Raw genomic sequence first — 13,519 nt, forward strand, 5'->3', positions numbered from 1 at the left:
TTAAATGAAATGTCAAAACTATGTGTCAAAAGCCAAAGTCACTATTTCGAGATTGGCGGCCCTGAGTGTTTCGTTTTGTGGCGCTTTTGAATAGTTTAGACAGGAAGTGAGGTTAGGTCCATTTTTTGTTTAGAAAAGTAATTTCTGTGACAAAAACGCAAAATGAAGTCCCAGACTGAATATAAACTGAAATCTCCGCCCGAGGATGCGATTTCTGCGGTGAAATTCGGACCCAACACCAACCAGTTCCTCTTAGTGAGCTCCTGGGATGGAACCGTTCGTCTATACGACGTAACAACGAACAATTTGAGGCACAAATACACGCACGACGCACCAGTCTTGGATTGCTGCTTTACTGTAAGAAAATTGCCAAGTTTCGATTAGGGTCTAGTTTGATTTTATAGGATGCCGTACATTCTTACAGCGGGGGCTTAGACAACACCTTGAAGTCTTTCGATTTCAACACTACCACCGAAAACACAGTCGGGGCTCACACGAACGCCATCAAATGCGTTGAGTATTGCTGTGAAGTCAATGGTGTGTATTAATTTCGGAAATAGTTCCCATTAACCAATTGTAATTACAGGCATTCTTACGGGCAGTTGGGATCACCACATCAAACTGTGGGATCCGAGGACACCCATGTGCAGTGGCAGCTACAACCAAGGCGAAAAAGTGTACACCATGAGTGTATGCGGCGAGAAGCTTGTTGTTGGGACGGCGGGAAGAAAGATTCTTGTTTGGGATGTTCGAAATATGTCATACACTTTGCAGAAACGCGAATCGAACTTGAAATATCAAACGCGGGCTATTAGGTGTTTTCCAAATAAACAGGGGTTTGTTTTGAGTAGCATCGAGGGTAGGGTGGCGGTGGAATATTTAGATACTAATCCGGAAGTGCAGAAGAAGAAATATGCGTTTAAGTGTCACAGGATTAAGGAGGATGGGCTGGAGAAGATTTTTCCAGTAAATGCGATCAGGTAAGTGAAATAAAAATAAAATTTAATAAACGGATCGTGTATGCAACCAAACATACATTTGACAAATGACGCTAAATCAGAACTTCAATCAAGGCGGCTAATTTGACGTTACGTCAAAAATTTCAATACCGGGTGATTTTTTGATTTGTGATCTACTGACTGAAGAATTTGTTGATAAAACAGCTAAAAACATTATTGTTAATAGAAATTACGCAACTCGTCGGTTAAATAACTATAAATTTCCTAATTATTAACTTCCATTTGAAAAATGAAAAAAATTGGTTAATTGTAAATTAGTATAAAATTTCTGTTTAGATGTTTGTGATTAATATATAAAATAAATCAAAATTCCATTTTTTCAGTTTTCATCCAGCACACAATACTTTTGCCACTGGTGGATCCGATGGATATGTCAATATATGGGACGGTTTCAACAAGAAGAGGTTATGTCAATTTCACCAGTATCACACGTCTATTACATCTCTTGGGTTTAGTCATAATGGTGAGTAATGAAGGAAAAACCTTTTTTATCACTTATTTAGTGAAATTGAGTACAACTTTAGTGGTAAATTACTCGTAATTGTAGTTTTTGATTTTAATGTGAGTGTTGATTTTTTTTCAGGATCTGTTTTGGCGATCGCGTGTTCGTATTTCCTAGAGGAGGAGAACCCACCGAATCCTCTTCCTGAAAACGCGATTTATATTAGAGCAGTTACAGATCAAGAAACCAAACCCAAGTATAGCGCCACCAGTTAATTTATTTGTATTGAGTTTTTTCATGTATGTAAGTTTTTATTTAAACTATAGTCAGTAATAAAGAAATTAATGTAATTAAGAAGAGTGATGCATCATGTTTGGTTGCCCAGTTACAGGCGTCTGCGTCGTTACAGCTTTGAACACATCCGCGTGCGTATCTAAAAAAAACACGGATTTTTAAAGTTTAAAAAACACAATTTAGAAGTCATACCTATTGTCGTAATAAAATCCACCACAGTGCGACATCCTTACGATTTCTGTATCAGTTGTCAACGTCCCGCTATCCAAAGCACACCCTCTTACGACGATTGTGTCACCATTGTCATCTAAAACACAAATTTGAATTCTCTGCAAAAACCATACTCGAATTTTCACCGAATGTTCCCGTAATTTTGACACAAGATGTTGCCGGAAACAGTCCATCGCGTCCTTTCCTCCCTCCCATACAGGGTGACTCAAAAACATCCAAAGTGTAGTTGTTGTGAAAGGGATCTTCACAGGGCATGTAATCCTGATTGATGGACACGCATTTGAAGCAGTCGATGCATATCACTGTATTTTTATCAATGAGTAATTACGTGTGGGTGATGAAAGGTTTCCGGCTGTTTACGTGGTCGTCGTGTTAAATTTGCAAATAGTCGCGACGATCGTAGCATCACCCGGAAAGCATTCATTCATGATTAATTAATAAAATTTAATGACATTTTCTGAGATCTAAAAATGTGGTGGGGACGTTTCACTTACCAGGAAGCAATTTCAGCGTTATGGTTATTAAAAATAATAATTGACTTCTTGTATACATGTTTCGAGTGTTTATTTTGCGGTGGTTATGTGAAGCACCACGCAAGAGCACGTTGTAAAGAAAATGCGAATTATCGACCGGTATGGAAATAATCAATATTTTTACCCGGCTTTATGTGGAGCGGATTTAAAGACGTACTACTTATCAAAAGATAACGAAAAAAGCGATGTCGATGCGTCTGTGTTTTTTTTATTCCTTACGATTGTGACCATGGGAGATGCATTTTATGCTGATAATGCGTCTTTTATCTGGGAGCTGGGGCATGGGACATTCATTGGTAATTTATTTTCATTGTTCATCGAGATTTGAAACGTGATGGGTGAGTACTCGCTCTCCGTTACCAGACGGGCACTTGATTATCTCTATTGGTGTTACAGAGCGTCGTGACCCTTGCAGCGATTTAGATAGCTGGTTAGATCCCAGCAAGGAGGGGAAGTCGCGTGAGTTTTTTTTTATTTTTCTTTTTTTTGTTCTTTTCCGTCTCTTAGGAAAACATCATACCTCTATTTTTTTTATTATTTTTGTATGTAGTTTCCGAGCCAACTCCTCCGGGTCCACTAGCGGCGCTTGAGCCACCAGACTCTGGTAAGTGATGTGGTTTTTATTTAATTTAATTTTTAGCTCTTTCTGACACCTCCCTTTCCTCTTTTTGACTTTCTTGTCACTTATCTACTCTTTTTCTTTGTCAGGTCGCCAAGTACGGGTTCACGTGGAAATGCGCCGTAGGTCCGACGCCATTCGCTTCTTCCAAGGGCCTCTGCAATTCCCAGAAGGCCGGCCCGTCATCCACCTCCCCAACGGCGGGGAGATGGTGTTCGACTACACCACTGACCGCTTGTCTGTCTACATCAAGTTCTGATTCTCTGCCAGCTGCCCCCTTTTTTTGTTAGTTTTTGAATCTTGATATAAAGGATGTGAAATTTTCCTCTTTTTTTTTTCCCTTGTCATGTGTGTTGAAATACAAACACAACTTTTTGTTTAATAAAATGTAACTGGTAATTTTCCCGGTTTTAACACAATTCGGATGGAAAGGGCAATGCTGTTTAGTTGGTTGCCTGGCCTGCAATCTTTCACGAGCAATGTCCTCTACAGGTTTTCTACTGCTAGTCTGTTACGATTACGATCAACGTCGGCCCCCGGCGAAAAATATTTTCGGGCCCCGTCGAGTGGTACTCTTTTTAAAAAATCAAATAAAATTTTAGAGAAAACAATGTTTTAATTACAAATTTAGGTAAAATTTCTATTACTAGTACCAAAAGTGCTAAGATTTATTACTATCCGTCTCAAACACAGGTTAAATATTATAACTACAAGGGCTTACATTTTGCCCTTTTCTCTTAATATGTGTAGTCTTCTTTTCAAAACAAGAAAGCTAAAACGTGTTTAAAATGGTAAATTTTTGTACGAAAGTATCGATTTTGCAATTAGGCTCCGCCCCTTGGTCTGGCAACGAATGAAAAATTCATCACAATTGAGCTTGGGATGGATATGGGTGGGGCTTAATTTTTGGCTTGTTTTTTTCTTTATATACATAGTAGTCTTTCACCAATACAATACTCATACATGTTTATATTCCTTGTAGAGAAATAAGGATTTTGCAATTAAGTTGCGCCCCCTTGGCTCACGACGAATAAGAAAAATCATCACAACTGAGATAGGGTGGGTGGGTGGGGTTTATATTTTGCCTTTTTTTCTTAATATGTGTAGTCACCTTTTCACAACAAGAAACTTAAACATGCTTAAAATGCTAAATTTGTATAGGGAAATATCGATTTTACAATTAAGCGCCGCCTTTCGGCTTACGATATATACAAAAAATCATCAGAATTGCCATCTTTTCATTTCAAACTTATGACATGGTTAAAATGTTTTTTGTAAGGAAATATGGATTTTGCAATTACGGGGCTGAGCCTAATTGCAAAATCGATATTTCCTTATACAAATTTTCCATTTTGAACATGTTTTAAGTTTCATGTTGTGAAAAGAAGTCTACACATATTAAAACAAAAAGGCAAAATGTAAGCCCCGCCCACCCGCCCGATCTCAATTGTGATGATTTTTTTTATTCGTCATGAGCCAAGAGGGCGAAGCTTAACTGCAAAATACTTATTTTTTTACAAGAAATTAAAAACATGTTTTTGAGTATCGTGCTGTTCAAAGAATTCTACGTATATTAAGAAACAAAGGCAAAATATAAACCCCGCCCACCCACCTCATCTCAATTGTGATGATGTTCTTAATCTTAGAAACTTAAAACAGGTTTAAAATGGTAAATTTTTGTCAAGAAATATGGATTTTGCATTTAGGCTCCGCCCCTCGGCTTACGACGAATAAAAAAGAATCATCAGAATTGAGATAGGGCGGGTGGGCGGGGCTTATATTTGGCCTTCTTTTTCCTTAATATATATATATAGCCATCTTTTAATTTCAAACTTATGACATGATTAAAATGTTTTTTGCAAGGAAATAGGGATTTTGCAATTATGGGGCGGAGCCTAATTGCAAAATCGATGTTTCCTTATACAAATTTTCCATTTTGAACATGTTTTAAGTTTAATGTTGTAAAAAGAAGTATACACAATTTAAAACAACAAGGCATAGTGTAGGCCCGCCCACCCACCCGGTCTCAATTGTGATGATTTTTTTTTATTCGCCGTGAACCAAGGGGGCGAAGCTTAGCTGCAAAATCCTTATTTCTTTACAAGTAATTAAAAACATGATTTTGAATATCGTGTTCAGAGAATACTATGTATATTAAGAAAAAAAGGCAAAATGTAAACCCCGCCCACCCACCCCATCTCAATTGTGGTGATTTTTTTATTCTTGGAAACTTAAAACACGTTTAAAATGGTACATTTTTGTCAATAAATATGGATTTTGCAATTAGGCTCCGCCTCTAGGTCTGCCAAAAAATGAAAATTTCATTATTATTAAGATCAGGGCAGGTATGGGTGGAGCTTAATCTTTGGCTTTAATTGTTTCTTAATATATGTACATAGTATGTTTTGAATAACACGATACTCAAAAACATGTCTTACATGGTAATTTCTCAGGAAAAGTAAGGAGTTTACAATTAAGCTCCGCCTCTCGGCTTACGACGAATAAAAAAGAATCATCAGAATAGAGATTGGGCGGGTGGGCGGGGCTTATATTTTGCCTTTTTTCCCTTAATATACATAGCCATCTTTTCATTTCAAACTTATGACACGGTTAAAATGTTTTTTTGCGAGGAAATATGAATTTTGCAATTATGGAGCGGAACCTAATTGCAAAATCCATATTTCCTTATGCAAATTTTCCATTCTGAACCTGTTTTAAGTTTCATGTTGTGAAAAGAAGTATACATACTTTAAAACAACAAGGCATAGTGTAGGCCCACCCACCCACCCGGTCTCAATTGTGATGATTTTTTTTTATTCGCCGTGAACCAAGGGGGCGAAGCTTAGCTGCAAAATCCTTATTTCTTTACAACTAATTAAAAACATGATTTTGAATATCGTGTTCAGAGAATACTATGTATATTAAGAAAAAATGCAAAATATAAATCCCGCCCACCCACCCCTTCCCAATTTTGGTGATTTTTTTTTTTTCTTAGAAACTTAAAACACGTTTAAAATGGTAAATTTTTGTCAAGAAATATGGATTTTGCAATTAGGTTCCGCCTCTAGGTCGGCCAACAAATGAAAATTTCATTATTCTTAAGATCAGGGCAGGTATGGGTGGGGCTTAATCTCTGGCTTTAATTTTTTCTTAATATAGGTACACAGTATTTTTTGAATAATACAGTACTCAAAAACATGTCTTACATGGTAATTTCTCGTAGCAAAATAAGGATTTTACAGTTAAGCTCCGCCCCTCGGCTTACGAGGAATAAAAAAGAATCATCAGAATTGAGATAGGGCGGGTGGGCGGGGCTGATATTTGGCCCTTTTTTTCTTAATATACATAGCCATCTTTTCATTTCAAACTTATGACATGGTTAAAATGTTTTGTTGCAAGGAAATATGGATTTTGCAATTATGGGCCGGAGCCTAATTGCAAAATCGATATTTCCTTATACAAATTTTCCATTTTAAACTTGTTTTAAGTTTCATGTTGTGAAAAGAAGTCTACACATATTAACAAAAAGGCAAAATGTAAGATTATTTATAAGAGAAACATGCCTAGTGAATACGAAATTCGTTTTTATGAATATGTTGCATAGTAATTATTTTCAAATTTTTTTGATGTAAAATGGAATTTTAATATTTGTATTAACGAATGTCTCGCAGCTAATTACCACGGTGAAAGTGAAAGTTTAATAAGAAATGATCTTCACCACTGCCAATAAACTAATGATGCAAAATTTTGTTTAAATGTAACTATTTAGAACCAAATGTAAAATTTAATAGTTTTATTTTATTTGACTTCTGCGACAGTGGAGGGCAAACGATCTCCACTACCTTTTTGGAAAAAAACTTTGCTTCACTAGTCTTGTAATCTATGCTTACTTACGAGTTTTCAATCATACACAGATATTAGGTACTGCAAAATTTAAACGAGTTGATCCCCCACTCTTCCAGACATGGATTATCAATTGACGAACCACACTCCGAAAATCTGTGTTAGTTGAACTGTGTATGCGGCTTTTGACTTTTTTTGAGTGACGATGTAAAAGAACTTTTGGAGATGACGGAGTTGAAACCAAACGTGCCCATTGCTGGTGCAAACTCCTTTCTAACCCACAGTCAACGCAATCTTAATTACAAAATTTTTATATACTGCGGTATCGTTATCCTCTTCGTAGAAATCTGCCTAGGCTACTATTTGTATAGGCAGATTAACTTGGATATACAAAATGGTTACATAACTAAGCAAGATTTCGATCCATATTTTATAAATGAAATTCGTGGTGAAGATATTAGAGAAAAAATTATTCGAACTTTAACTGAATGTGAAAAATTTAGAAACATTCCCAACAGAAAAAGACGAAACACGGACAGTGAAGAAGATCAGTCCGCAACTTCGGTATGTAACTTTGCACACTCTTAGGAAAAACTAGTTACTTTAATGTCTAGAGTTGTGTTATTATTATATATTTGTATTATTCTTTTAAAATATAATGCATAGATACGTACATAAAAGGGGAACATAAATAAATAAATTATCGCCAAATAACCCTGATAACCCTGTTGTGCAATTTGGAAATTATGTGTTACTTAGTAAGTGCCTGCTGATAAAGAAACTCGTTTTTAACCTTGGAATTTTTAAATAATTTTGCACAATTCTTGCATTTTTTTTTCCACCTATTTATTTTAAATATTATAGGAAAAATCACTTGAGGACTACTGTCGGGTGATTCTTCAGTCCTGTCCTCCAGGGAACCCAGGCTTGGTAGGACAACCAGGACTAAAGGGAGAACGAGGACCTTATGGACCACCAGGGTCAAAAGGAGAAAAAGGAGATGCAGGTGAGAAACATTGTTTTGCTCTATTTGGAATAAATATTGTATTTTTTAATGGTTACATCGCAAAGGAGTTCCCACACCACCGATAGTGAAAGGAGAGAAAGGAGAAAAGGGAGAGCCAGGTTCTAGAGGATTACCAGGGGGTGAGAACATTTTCTTATGTGACAAATTTAATGAATAACGTTACTATTTACGGTTGCTAGATACCCCCCTCAAAGGAAATCCAGGGATCCCGGGAATTCCAGGTAAAACAAATTCATCGATATAGATGGCTGATTGTATGATTTTAAATTTTATTTTAGGATTTCCTGGTCCCAGGGGATTACAAGGACCTCCGGGCTTAGATGGTCTTCCAGGTAAGAATATAATAGACCAAAGGACGTTTTTTGACATAAATATTAACTTAACTTATTAAAATTGTATGCTTTGTGTAGGGATACAAGGTCCTCGGGGGATGCCAGGTCTTCCAGGAACTCCAGGCATTGCAGGGCTTCAAGGGGATCCAGGGGTTCCAGGTTTGCAAGGATCCTAAAGTCTTTAGGTTCTTCAGCATAAATACATATATACAAAATATCTTCCACTGATAATATTAGTTATACTACGCTAGACGCATTTTGTTGGATGTATAACTTTATTAATGTCATCGGTGCTAAATAAATATAAATGTAAAAAAAGTGTATATGTTCATATTGACCTGTGATTCCCTTGTCGATTCTTTTTATAAATTCCTTATTTAGTTATGTCACTTACAGGTTCCGGATTAAATTGTGTGATAAAACACAACATTCACAGTCCCCCACCCGAGTAATAGTATTATCACACGATAAACCGACATTAAGTTAATTTCGGAGAGTTCAGCAGTTTTTTCATCTGTATCAATGAGTGGCAGTGTAAAAATGTCAGCGTTAACACCAGAATCTGGTGCAGGTCATATCAACACAATTCGTATCATTTATTGCGCCCTCTTCATTTTCTTCACGGAAATCTGGTTAGCTCATTCTTTGTACAAACTGATTACCTTTGAAGTCCACAATGACTACGTGGCTAAACAAGATTTCCGGGTACACTTCTTGAATGAATTCCAAAATGAAGACATCAGAGACGAAATCATTGCAATGGTTTCAGTCAGGAACAAGCGAGACACAAACAATACCAAAAGTCATCTTAACATTTCGGTATGTCATAGTTTTTTATATTTATATGTTGATATTATTTAATGTACTGCAAACTTGAAATATCTTATTGGAAAGTGACCCTGATGACCGTGTCAAACTGATTTGTTGTTTTATGTGAAAGTGATACTAGATTATATTTTGTGAAGTATAATCTATAAACATAGAGTAAATACAGTATATAGTGTGAAATTGAATTGTTATGATGATATTAAAAGTCAATTTTTTATGTCTTAAATATTACAGGAAGACAATCTCGAAGAAAGCTGCAAGGAGTTCTACCACTTTTGTCCCTCAGGACCACAAGGTCTGGTGGGAATATCGGGCCAAAAAGGAGAACCGGGTTTTCCAGGATCAGTGGGTGAAAAAGGAGAACCAGGTGATGAAGGTGAGAACATTTGGTTGTTAATGCAAGGATATACATATATGGGTACTTTTATGAAACTCGGGTAACTTTACCCGATTACCCATATGTAAACCTGATTAAATCGCTAATTTCTTAATTCAGGAAACACATTTGGTTTTACTGATAGTTTAAAAGGCGAAAAAGGAGAACGGGGTGACACAGGATATTCGGTTCCGAACGGACACCTGGAAGTTTCCGGACCACAGTGTCAAAAAGGAGAGCCAGGTATTCCAGGAATAGCAGGAGTCAGAGGAGTTCAAGGGCCTCCAGGTGTTCCAGGTAGACAAGGTAAGAATATAAACTGCCACAATGACGAGTTGTAAAACAAATTTTGTTTCAGGATTACCAGGACCTGCTGGAAGTCCAGGTTATCCAGGTTCACTTGGAAGACCAGGAATAAAAGGTGAACAAATCTGACAATAAAAAAATAGTAAGGATGAAATGTATAACTAATTAATAGAGTTTTATTGTTTGTTTAGGCCTAAGCGGACCACCCGGACTACAAGGACCTCCAGCTGCTTCATGTTTACAAGCACCTCTTTGAGCAAAATGTATAGTGATAATCTCTTGGATTTACTATCAATTATTATTAACAATAAAATAAAAAATATTAATAAGATAGTTTATATATACAAAACTCACTTGACATACACCTTATGACTTAAGCGGCTTAGAAGGTGTATATCAAGTGAGTTTTGTATATGTTCCCCATTTTTATACCTATATCCATTCTTCATCATAACCATCAAAAAACGAATTTAGAAAAAATTCAACGGAAGTTTTTGAAAGTGATAGTCCGTAAAAGATGACCACAAAGAGGCAGTACGAGGGCAGAATATTGCACACACGCATAATTAACTAGCCATCGAGTGAAAGTTGAGAGAACCTCAACGGAGGGTTTTCCGTCCACAGTATAACGACGGTGGCTTGAGGAAGTTCTTCGGCTTGGGGTAAGCATTGTTGAAACTCAAGATTGCAGAATAGCATAGTTTAGACACTTTATCGCATAATTCATGAATGTGAAACGACTGTCCATTATAAGTATCGCCATTTTTGTTTTTGCATATTTATAGATATTTTAATTGCCAATTTTTAGTGATAAGGCACTTTAGATTATTAAATGTAAACTCGCAGCTCCTCCCAGGCGCGCGCCATCAAGTCTTGCGTACAACACACACTTTTAAAGTTCTGTGCTAGTGCAACTGTTGAATTTCGACTTTTTTTCGAGACAAAGTGAGAATGTCGATGCTAAAACCAAAATCCACCACCCCCAGTACTCTAATCTACCGTCATCCTTGTATAACTGGTGTGGTCTGCTGTGTTGTTTTCATTTTTCTCATAGAAATTTGCCTGCCCTATTGCTTCTACAGACTGCTTAAATCCGAAATACAAAATGATTACGTGGCCAAACAAGACTTCCGTCCATACTTCCGAAATAAATTTCGGAGTGAAGATATCAGAGAAGAAATGATTCGTATTTTGCGGGAATGTGAAAATTACATGATTTCGACCAGGAACAAACGAAGTACAAACGACACAGAAAACCAATTCCCTATTTCGGTATGTTAGATGTTTTATTAACAACAAACATGAAATAATTTCTCACTAAATGATGCTGGTGACCCTGTTGTGCGTTTTAAATAAGTATAATTTTCACAGCGTAGGATAAATGTATTTATTTTGAAATTTTGGAATCATTGATCTGTGAATTTGAATCTGACCAGGTCTTCCCCAACCGCTATCCTGGATTATATAACGCGAGTCCTCCGTCGAAGGTCAGACCGATCTTTTTTTATCTTATCGTTCCCGGTCACGTCTTAAGCTATCGCTAGGGAGAGAGTAAAAGTTATCACTTTTAATCCGCTTTTAGTGTACCAACTATTAATTATTATTAATGTGCTGATTATTTTCTTTCAATTTCACCTTTATAACTTGTAGTGAAGATGCAGCTTTGGCTGCCAAAAGCTTTTTTTACACACTTTCAACCTAAAACGTTTGCACGATTTATTGAGAAATTTACAAGGAAGAAAAGAAATGGATTTCAAAGCCCAAATTGAGTAAGTGAAGACAGACACCACGAGGTTTTAGACTTGAAAGGAGGCTAAACCTGCAAAAATAAGGTGGCAGGGTACTCGATTGTCCTACACAGCATACGTAATTTAGTCGTTTTTATTACACATAGAATATAGTTGTATTAAATGTTACAGGAAAAAGTGCGCGACGACTATTGCAAGAAGATCCATCGGTTCTGTCCTTCAGGACAACTAGGGATGCCCGGCTTACAAGGTATAAAAGGTGAACCAGGATATCCAGGCTTACGAGGACAGAAAGGCGATCCACCAGTTGTTGCTCTAGGTGAGAAAAAACTCCTGATATGTTACATTGGGTTAAATTATAACCATCGTCGGACATTACGCAAATATCTACACTGACTAATATCATCATTCAGCTGAGGCAGGTGTGCATGGAAGGTATCCTTTCAATGGACAAAAAGGAGACAAAGGAGATCCAGGCTATCCAGGAACGCACTGCCAAGACGGTGAGCCAGGTCCTCCAGGAGTACCAGGTCCGAGAGGATTACCAGGACTTCCAGGCTATGCAGGTATATAACTTTCCCTTTTTAATTAAGAAATAAACAGCTCAACCTTCCATTTTCCATTTTTACTTTAGGAGTTCCAGGCATGTCTGGTTTACGAGGAGTTCCAGGCATGGTGGGACTAGAAGGAATACCAGGACAGAAAGGTGACCAAGGTAATAACAAAAATTTATCGTTGTTATACAATGTTATCGATGTTAAGTCGTTGACGAAATTATTTAAGCTTATGTTGCAAATCCTCTTCAAAGGGGTTAAGGAAAGGGCCCAGGCATGCAAGGAGATAACGAGTTGCCCTTTATGCTATTGGAAAAATTGACCGTTAAATTGAAAAACAAAATTTCGCATCTTCCAAAGCAATGACTTTAATGTAACTAATGAAATCTAGGGAATTTTTAATTTAAAATTAATAGTCCCCATATATTTAATTTTAAATTATACGGGTTGTCATAAAAGAAAAATAAAATTCACAAAATGAAGTTTAATATTTTGGCTTTGTTTGATTGTACTTCTGTCTAAATAACCTTATTGTTTTTTATTTCGATGTTTAGGTCCACCCGGGTTGCCAGGCACTTCATGTCCACAAGGTTCTTTAGGGTCCACTCCATCATAAAGGCCACGGTTTGGATTATTAACATAAAAACAACGCTGTAAAATTTTACTGGTTAAAATAAAACTCATGTTACATAACTGCGTACAGAATTATTTTCACAACTTATGTAAGTTTGTGATTTATAAAGTCGTCGCTGACGTTGCCGTTCGCCGTTGACATTGCGTTGTAAGATTAGGCTCCGCCCCTCGGTCTGACAACGAATGAAAATTTCATCACAACTGAGATCGACACGGATAGGTGGGGCTTCTCTTTTGGTTTTCTTTTTTAATTAATACATTTAGTTTTCTTTGTATGACACGATTACTTAAGAACATATTTCACATGGTAATTTCTCCTAGAATAATAAAGATTTTACAAGCTCCGCCTCTCGGATGACGACGAATACAAAATATCATCAGAATTGAGAGAGGGCGGGTGGGCGGGGCTTATATTTTGTCGTTGTTTTCTGAATATACATCGCCATCTTTCACAACAAGAAACTGAAACCATGGTTAAAATGGTACATCGATAGTTTCTTATACGAATTTTAAACATGTGTTAAGTTTCAGGTTGTAAAAATAAGTCTATACATTTTCAAACAAAAAGACAAAATATAAGCCCGCCCACCCCCCCTGTCTCAATTGTGATGATTTTTTTTATTCGCCGTGAAGCAAGGGGGCGGAGCTTAACTGCAAAATACTTATTTTGTTTACAAGAAATTAAAAACATGTTTTTGAGTATCGTGTTGTTCAAAGAATTCTATGTATATTAA

General features: G+C 36.7%; 5 protein-coding genes across 6 annotated transcripts; 4 read left to right on the plus strand and 1 right to left on the minus strand.

Annotated features, from left to right (window-relative positions):
* The first annotated feature begins 62 nt into the window (after window positions 1-62).
* Window positions 63-1,818, plus strand: LOC135125464 (mitotic checkpoint protein BUB3). The gene is made up of 5 exons (XM_064051109.1): window positions 63-357; window positions 405-537; window positions 587-980; window positions 1,343-1,482; window positions 1,603-1,818. The coding sequence occupies exons 1-5, from the start codon at window positions 163-165 to the stop codon at window positions 1,734-1,736; spliced, it is 996 nt and encodes a 331-aa protein (XP_063907179.1). The 5' UTR covers window positions 63-162; the 3' UTR covers window positions 1,737-1,818.
* LOC135125468 (uncharacterized) lies at window positions 1,752-7,100 on the minus strand. 2 transcript variants are annotated; one of them, XM_064051113.1, is made up of 4 exons: window positions 7,029-7,100; window positions 2,112-2,288; window positions 1,948-2,062; window positions 1,752-1,894 (listed from the first exon to the last, which is right to left on the minus strand). In XM_064051113.1, coding segments are annotated over exons 1-4 (411 nt in total). In that variant the 5' UTR covers window positions 7,030-7,100; the 3' UTR covers window positions 1,752-1,776. The 2 variants fall into 2 exon arrangements, with proteins under 2 accessions (XP_063907183.1, XP_063907182.1); XM_064051112.1 differs by lacking the exon at window positions 7,029-7,100 and adding an exon at window positions 2,481-2,564.
* Window positions 7,101-7,111: 11 nt separating this feature from the next.
* LOC135125467 (collagen alpha-1(XI) chain-like) lies at window positions 7,112-8,648 on the plus strand. Its single transcript, XM_064051111.1, has 6 exons — window positions 7,112-7,545; window positions 7,846-7,987; window positions 8,053-8,127; window positions 8,188-8,229; window positions 8,287-8,340; window positions 8,419-8,648. The coding sequence occupies exons 1-6, from the start codon at window positions 7,207-7,209 to the stop codon at window positions 8,514-8,516; spliced, it is 750 nt and encodes a 249-aa protein (XP_063907181.1). The 5' UTR covers window positions 7,112-7,206; the 3' UTR covers window positions 8,517-8,648.
* A 171-nt stretch (window positions 8,649-8,819) lies between these two features.
* Window positions 8,820-10,179, plus strand: LOC135125465 (collagen alpha-1(VI) chain-like). The gene is made up of 5 exons (XM_064051110.1): window positions 8,820-9,159; window positions 9,403-9,544; window positions 9,665-9,850; window positions 9,903-9,965; window positions 10,042-10,179. Exons 1-5 carry the CDS (start codon window positions 8,863-8,865, stop codon window positions 10,104-10,106), a joined length of 753 nt encoding a protein of 250 aa, XP_063907180.1. The 5' UTR covers window positions 8,820-8,862; the 3' UTR covers window positions 10,107-10,179.
* Window positions 10,180-10,690: 511 nt separating this feature from the next.
* LOC135124900 (collagen alpha-1(VIII) chain-like) lies at window positions 10,691-12,845 on the plus strand. Its single transcript, XM_064050118.1, has 5 exons — window positions 10,691-11,122; window positions 11,770-11,917; window positions 12,012-12,164; window positions 12,233-12,313; window positions 12,707-12,845. The coding sequence occupies exons 1-5, from the start codon at window positions 10,802-10,804 to the stop codon at window positions 12,766-12,768; spliced, it is 765 nt and encodes a 254-aa protein (XP_063906188.1). The 5' UTR covers window positions 10,691-10,801; the 3' UTR covers window positions 12,769-12,845.
* The last annotated feature ends 674 nt before the right edge of the window (window positions 12,846-13,519 follow it).

Source organism: Zophobas morio, unplaced genomic scaffold (assembly GCF_036711695.1).
Source record: "Zophobas morio isolate AGI-343-1 ecotype UQ-CSIRO unplaced genomic scaffold, CSIRO_AGI_Zmor_V1 ptg000008l, whole genome shotgun sequence".
In the NCBI taxonomy this organism is placed as follows: Eukaryota; Metazoa; Arthropoda; class Insecta; order Coleoptera; family Tenebrionidae; genus Zophobas; species Zophobas morio.

Bases quoted from the DNA above. Each gene is read 5' to 3' on its own strand.
- LOC135125467 (XM_064051111.1), top strand. From the start codon at position 7,207: ATGACGGAGTTGAAACCAAACGTGCCCATTGCTGGTGCAAACTCCTTT. The intron at 8,128-8,187 runs GTGAGAACATTT...TACGGTTGCTAG, and splicing joins TTCTAGAGGATTACCAGGGG to ATACCCCCCTCAAAGGAAAT. The intron at 8,341-8,418 runs GTAAGAATATAA...TGCTTTGTGTAG, and splicing joins GGGCTTAGATGGTCTTCCAG to GGATACAAGGTCCTCGGGGG.
- LOC135125468 (XM_064051112.1), bottom strand. From the start codon at position 2,538: ATGTATACAAGAAGTCAATTATTATTTTTAATAACCATAACGCTGAAA. The intron at 2,289-2,480 runs GTAAGTGAAACG...ATAAAAATACAG, and splicing joins AACGCTGAAATTGCTTCCTG to TGATATGCATCGACTGCTTC. The intron at 1,895-1,947 runs GTATGACTTCTA...TGTTTTTTTTAG, and splicing joins GGATTTTATTACGACAATAG to ATACGCACGCGGATGTGTTC.
- LOC135125464 (XM_064051109.1), top strand. From the start codon at position 163: ATGAAGTCCCAGACTGAATATAAACTGAAATCTCCGCCCGAGGATGCG. The intron at 358-404 runs GTAAGAAAATTG...TTGATTTTATAG, and splicing joins TCTTGGATTGCTGCTTTACT to GATGCCGTACATTCTTACAG. The intron at 538-586 runs GTGTGTATTAAT...TTGTAATTACAG, and splicing joins GTATTGCTGTGAAGTCAATG to GCATTCTTACGGGCAGTTGG.
- LOC135125465 (XM_064051110.1), top strand. From the start codon at position 8,863: ATGAGTGGCAGTGTAAAAATGTCAGCGTTAACACCAGAATCTGGTGCA. The intron at 9,545-9,664 runs GTGAGAACATTT...TTCTTAATTCAG, and splicing joins AGGAGAACCAGGTGATGAAG to GAAACACATTTGGTTTTACT. The intron at 9,851-9,902 runs GTAAGAATATAA...ATTTTGTTTCAG, and splicing joins AGGTGTTCCAGGTAGACAAG to GATTACCAGGACCTGCTGGA.
- LOC135124900 (XM_064050118.1), top strand. From the start codon at position 10,802: ATGTCGATGCTAAAACCAAAATCCACCACCCCCAGTACTCTAATCTAC. The intron at 11,918-12,011 runs GTGAGAAAAAAC...ATCATCATTCAG, and splicing joins TCCACCAGTTGTTGCTCTAG to CTGAGGCAGGTGTGCATGGA. The intron at 12,314-12,706 runs GTAATAACAAAA...TTCGATGTTTAG, and splicing joins AGGACAGAAAGGTGACCAAG to GTCCACCCGGGTTGCCAGGC.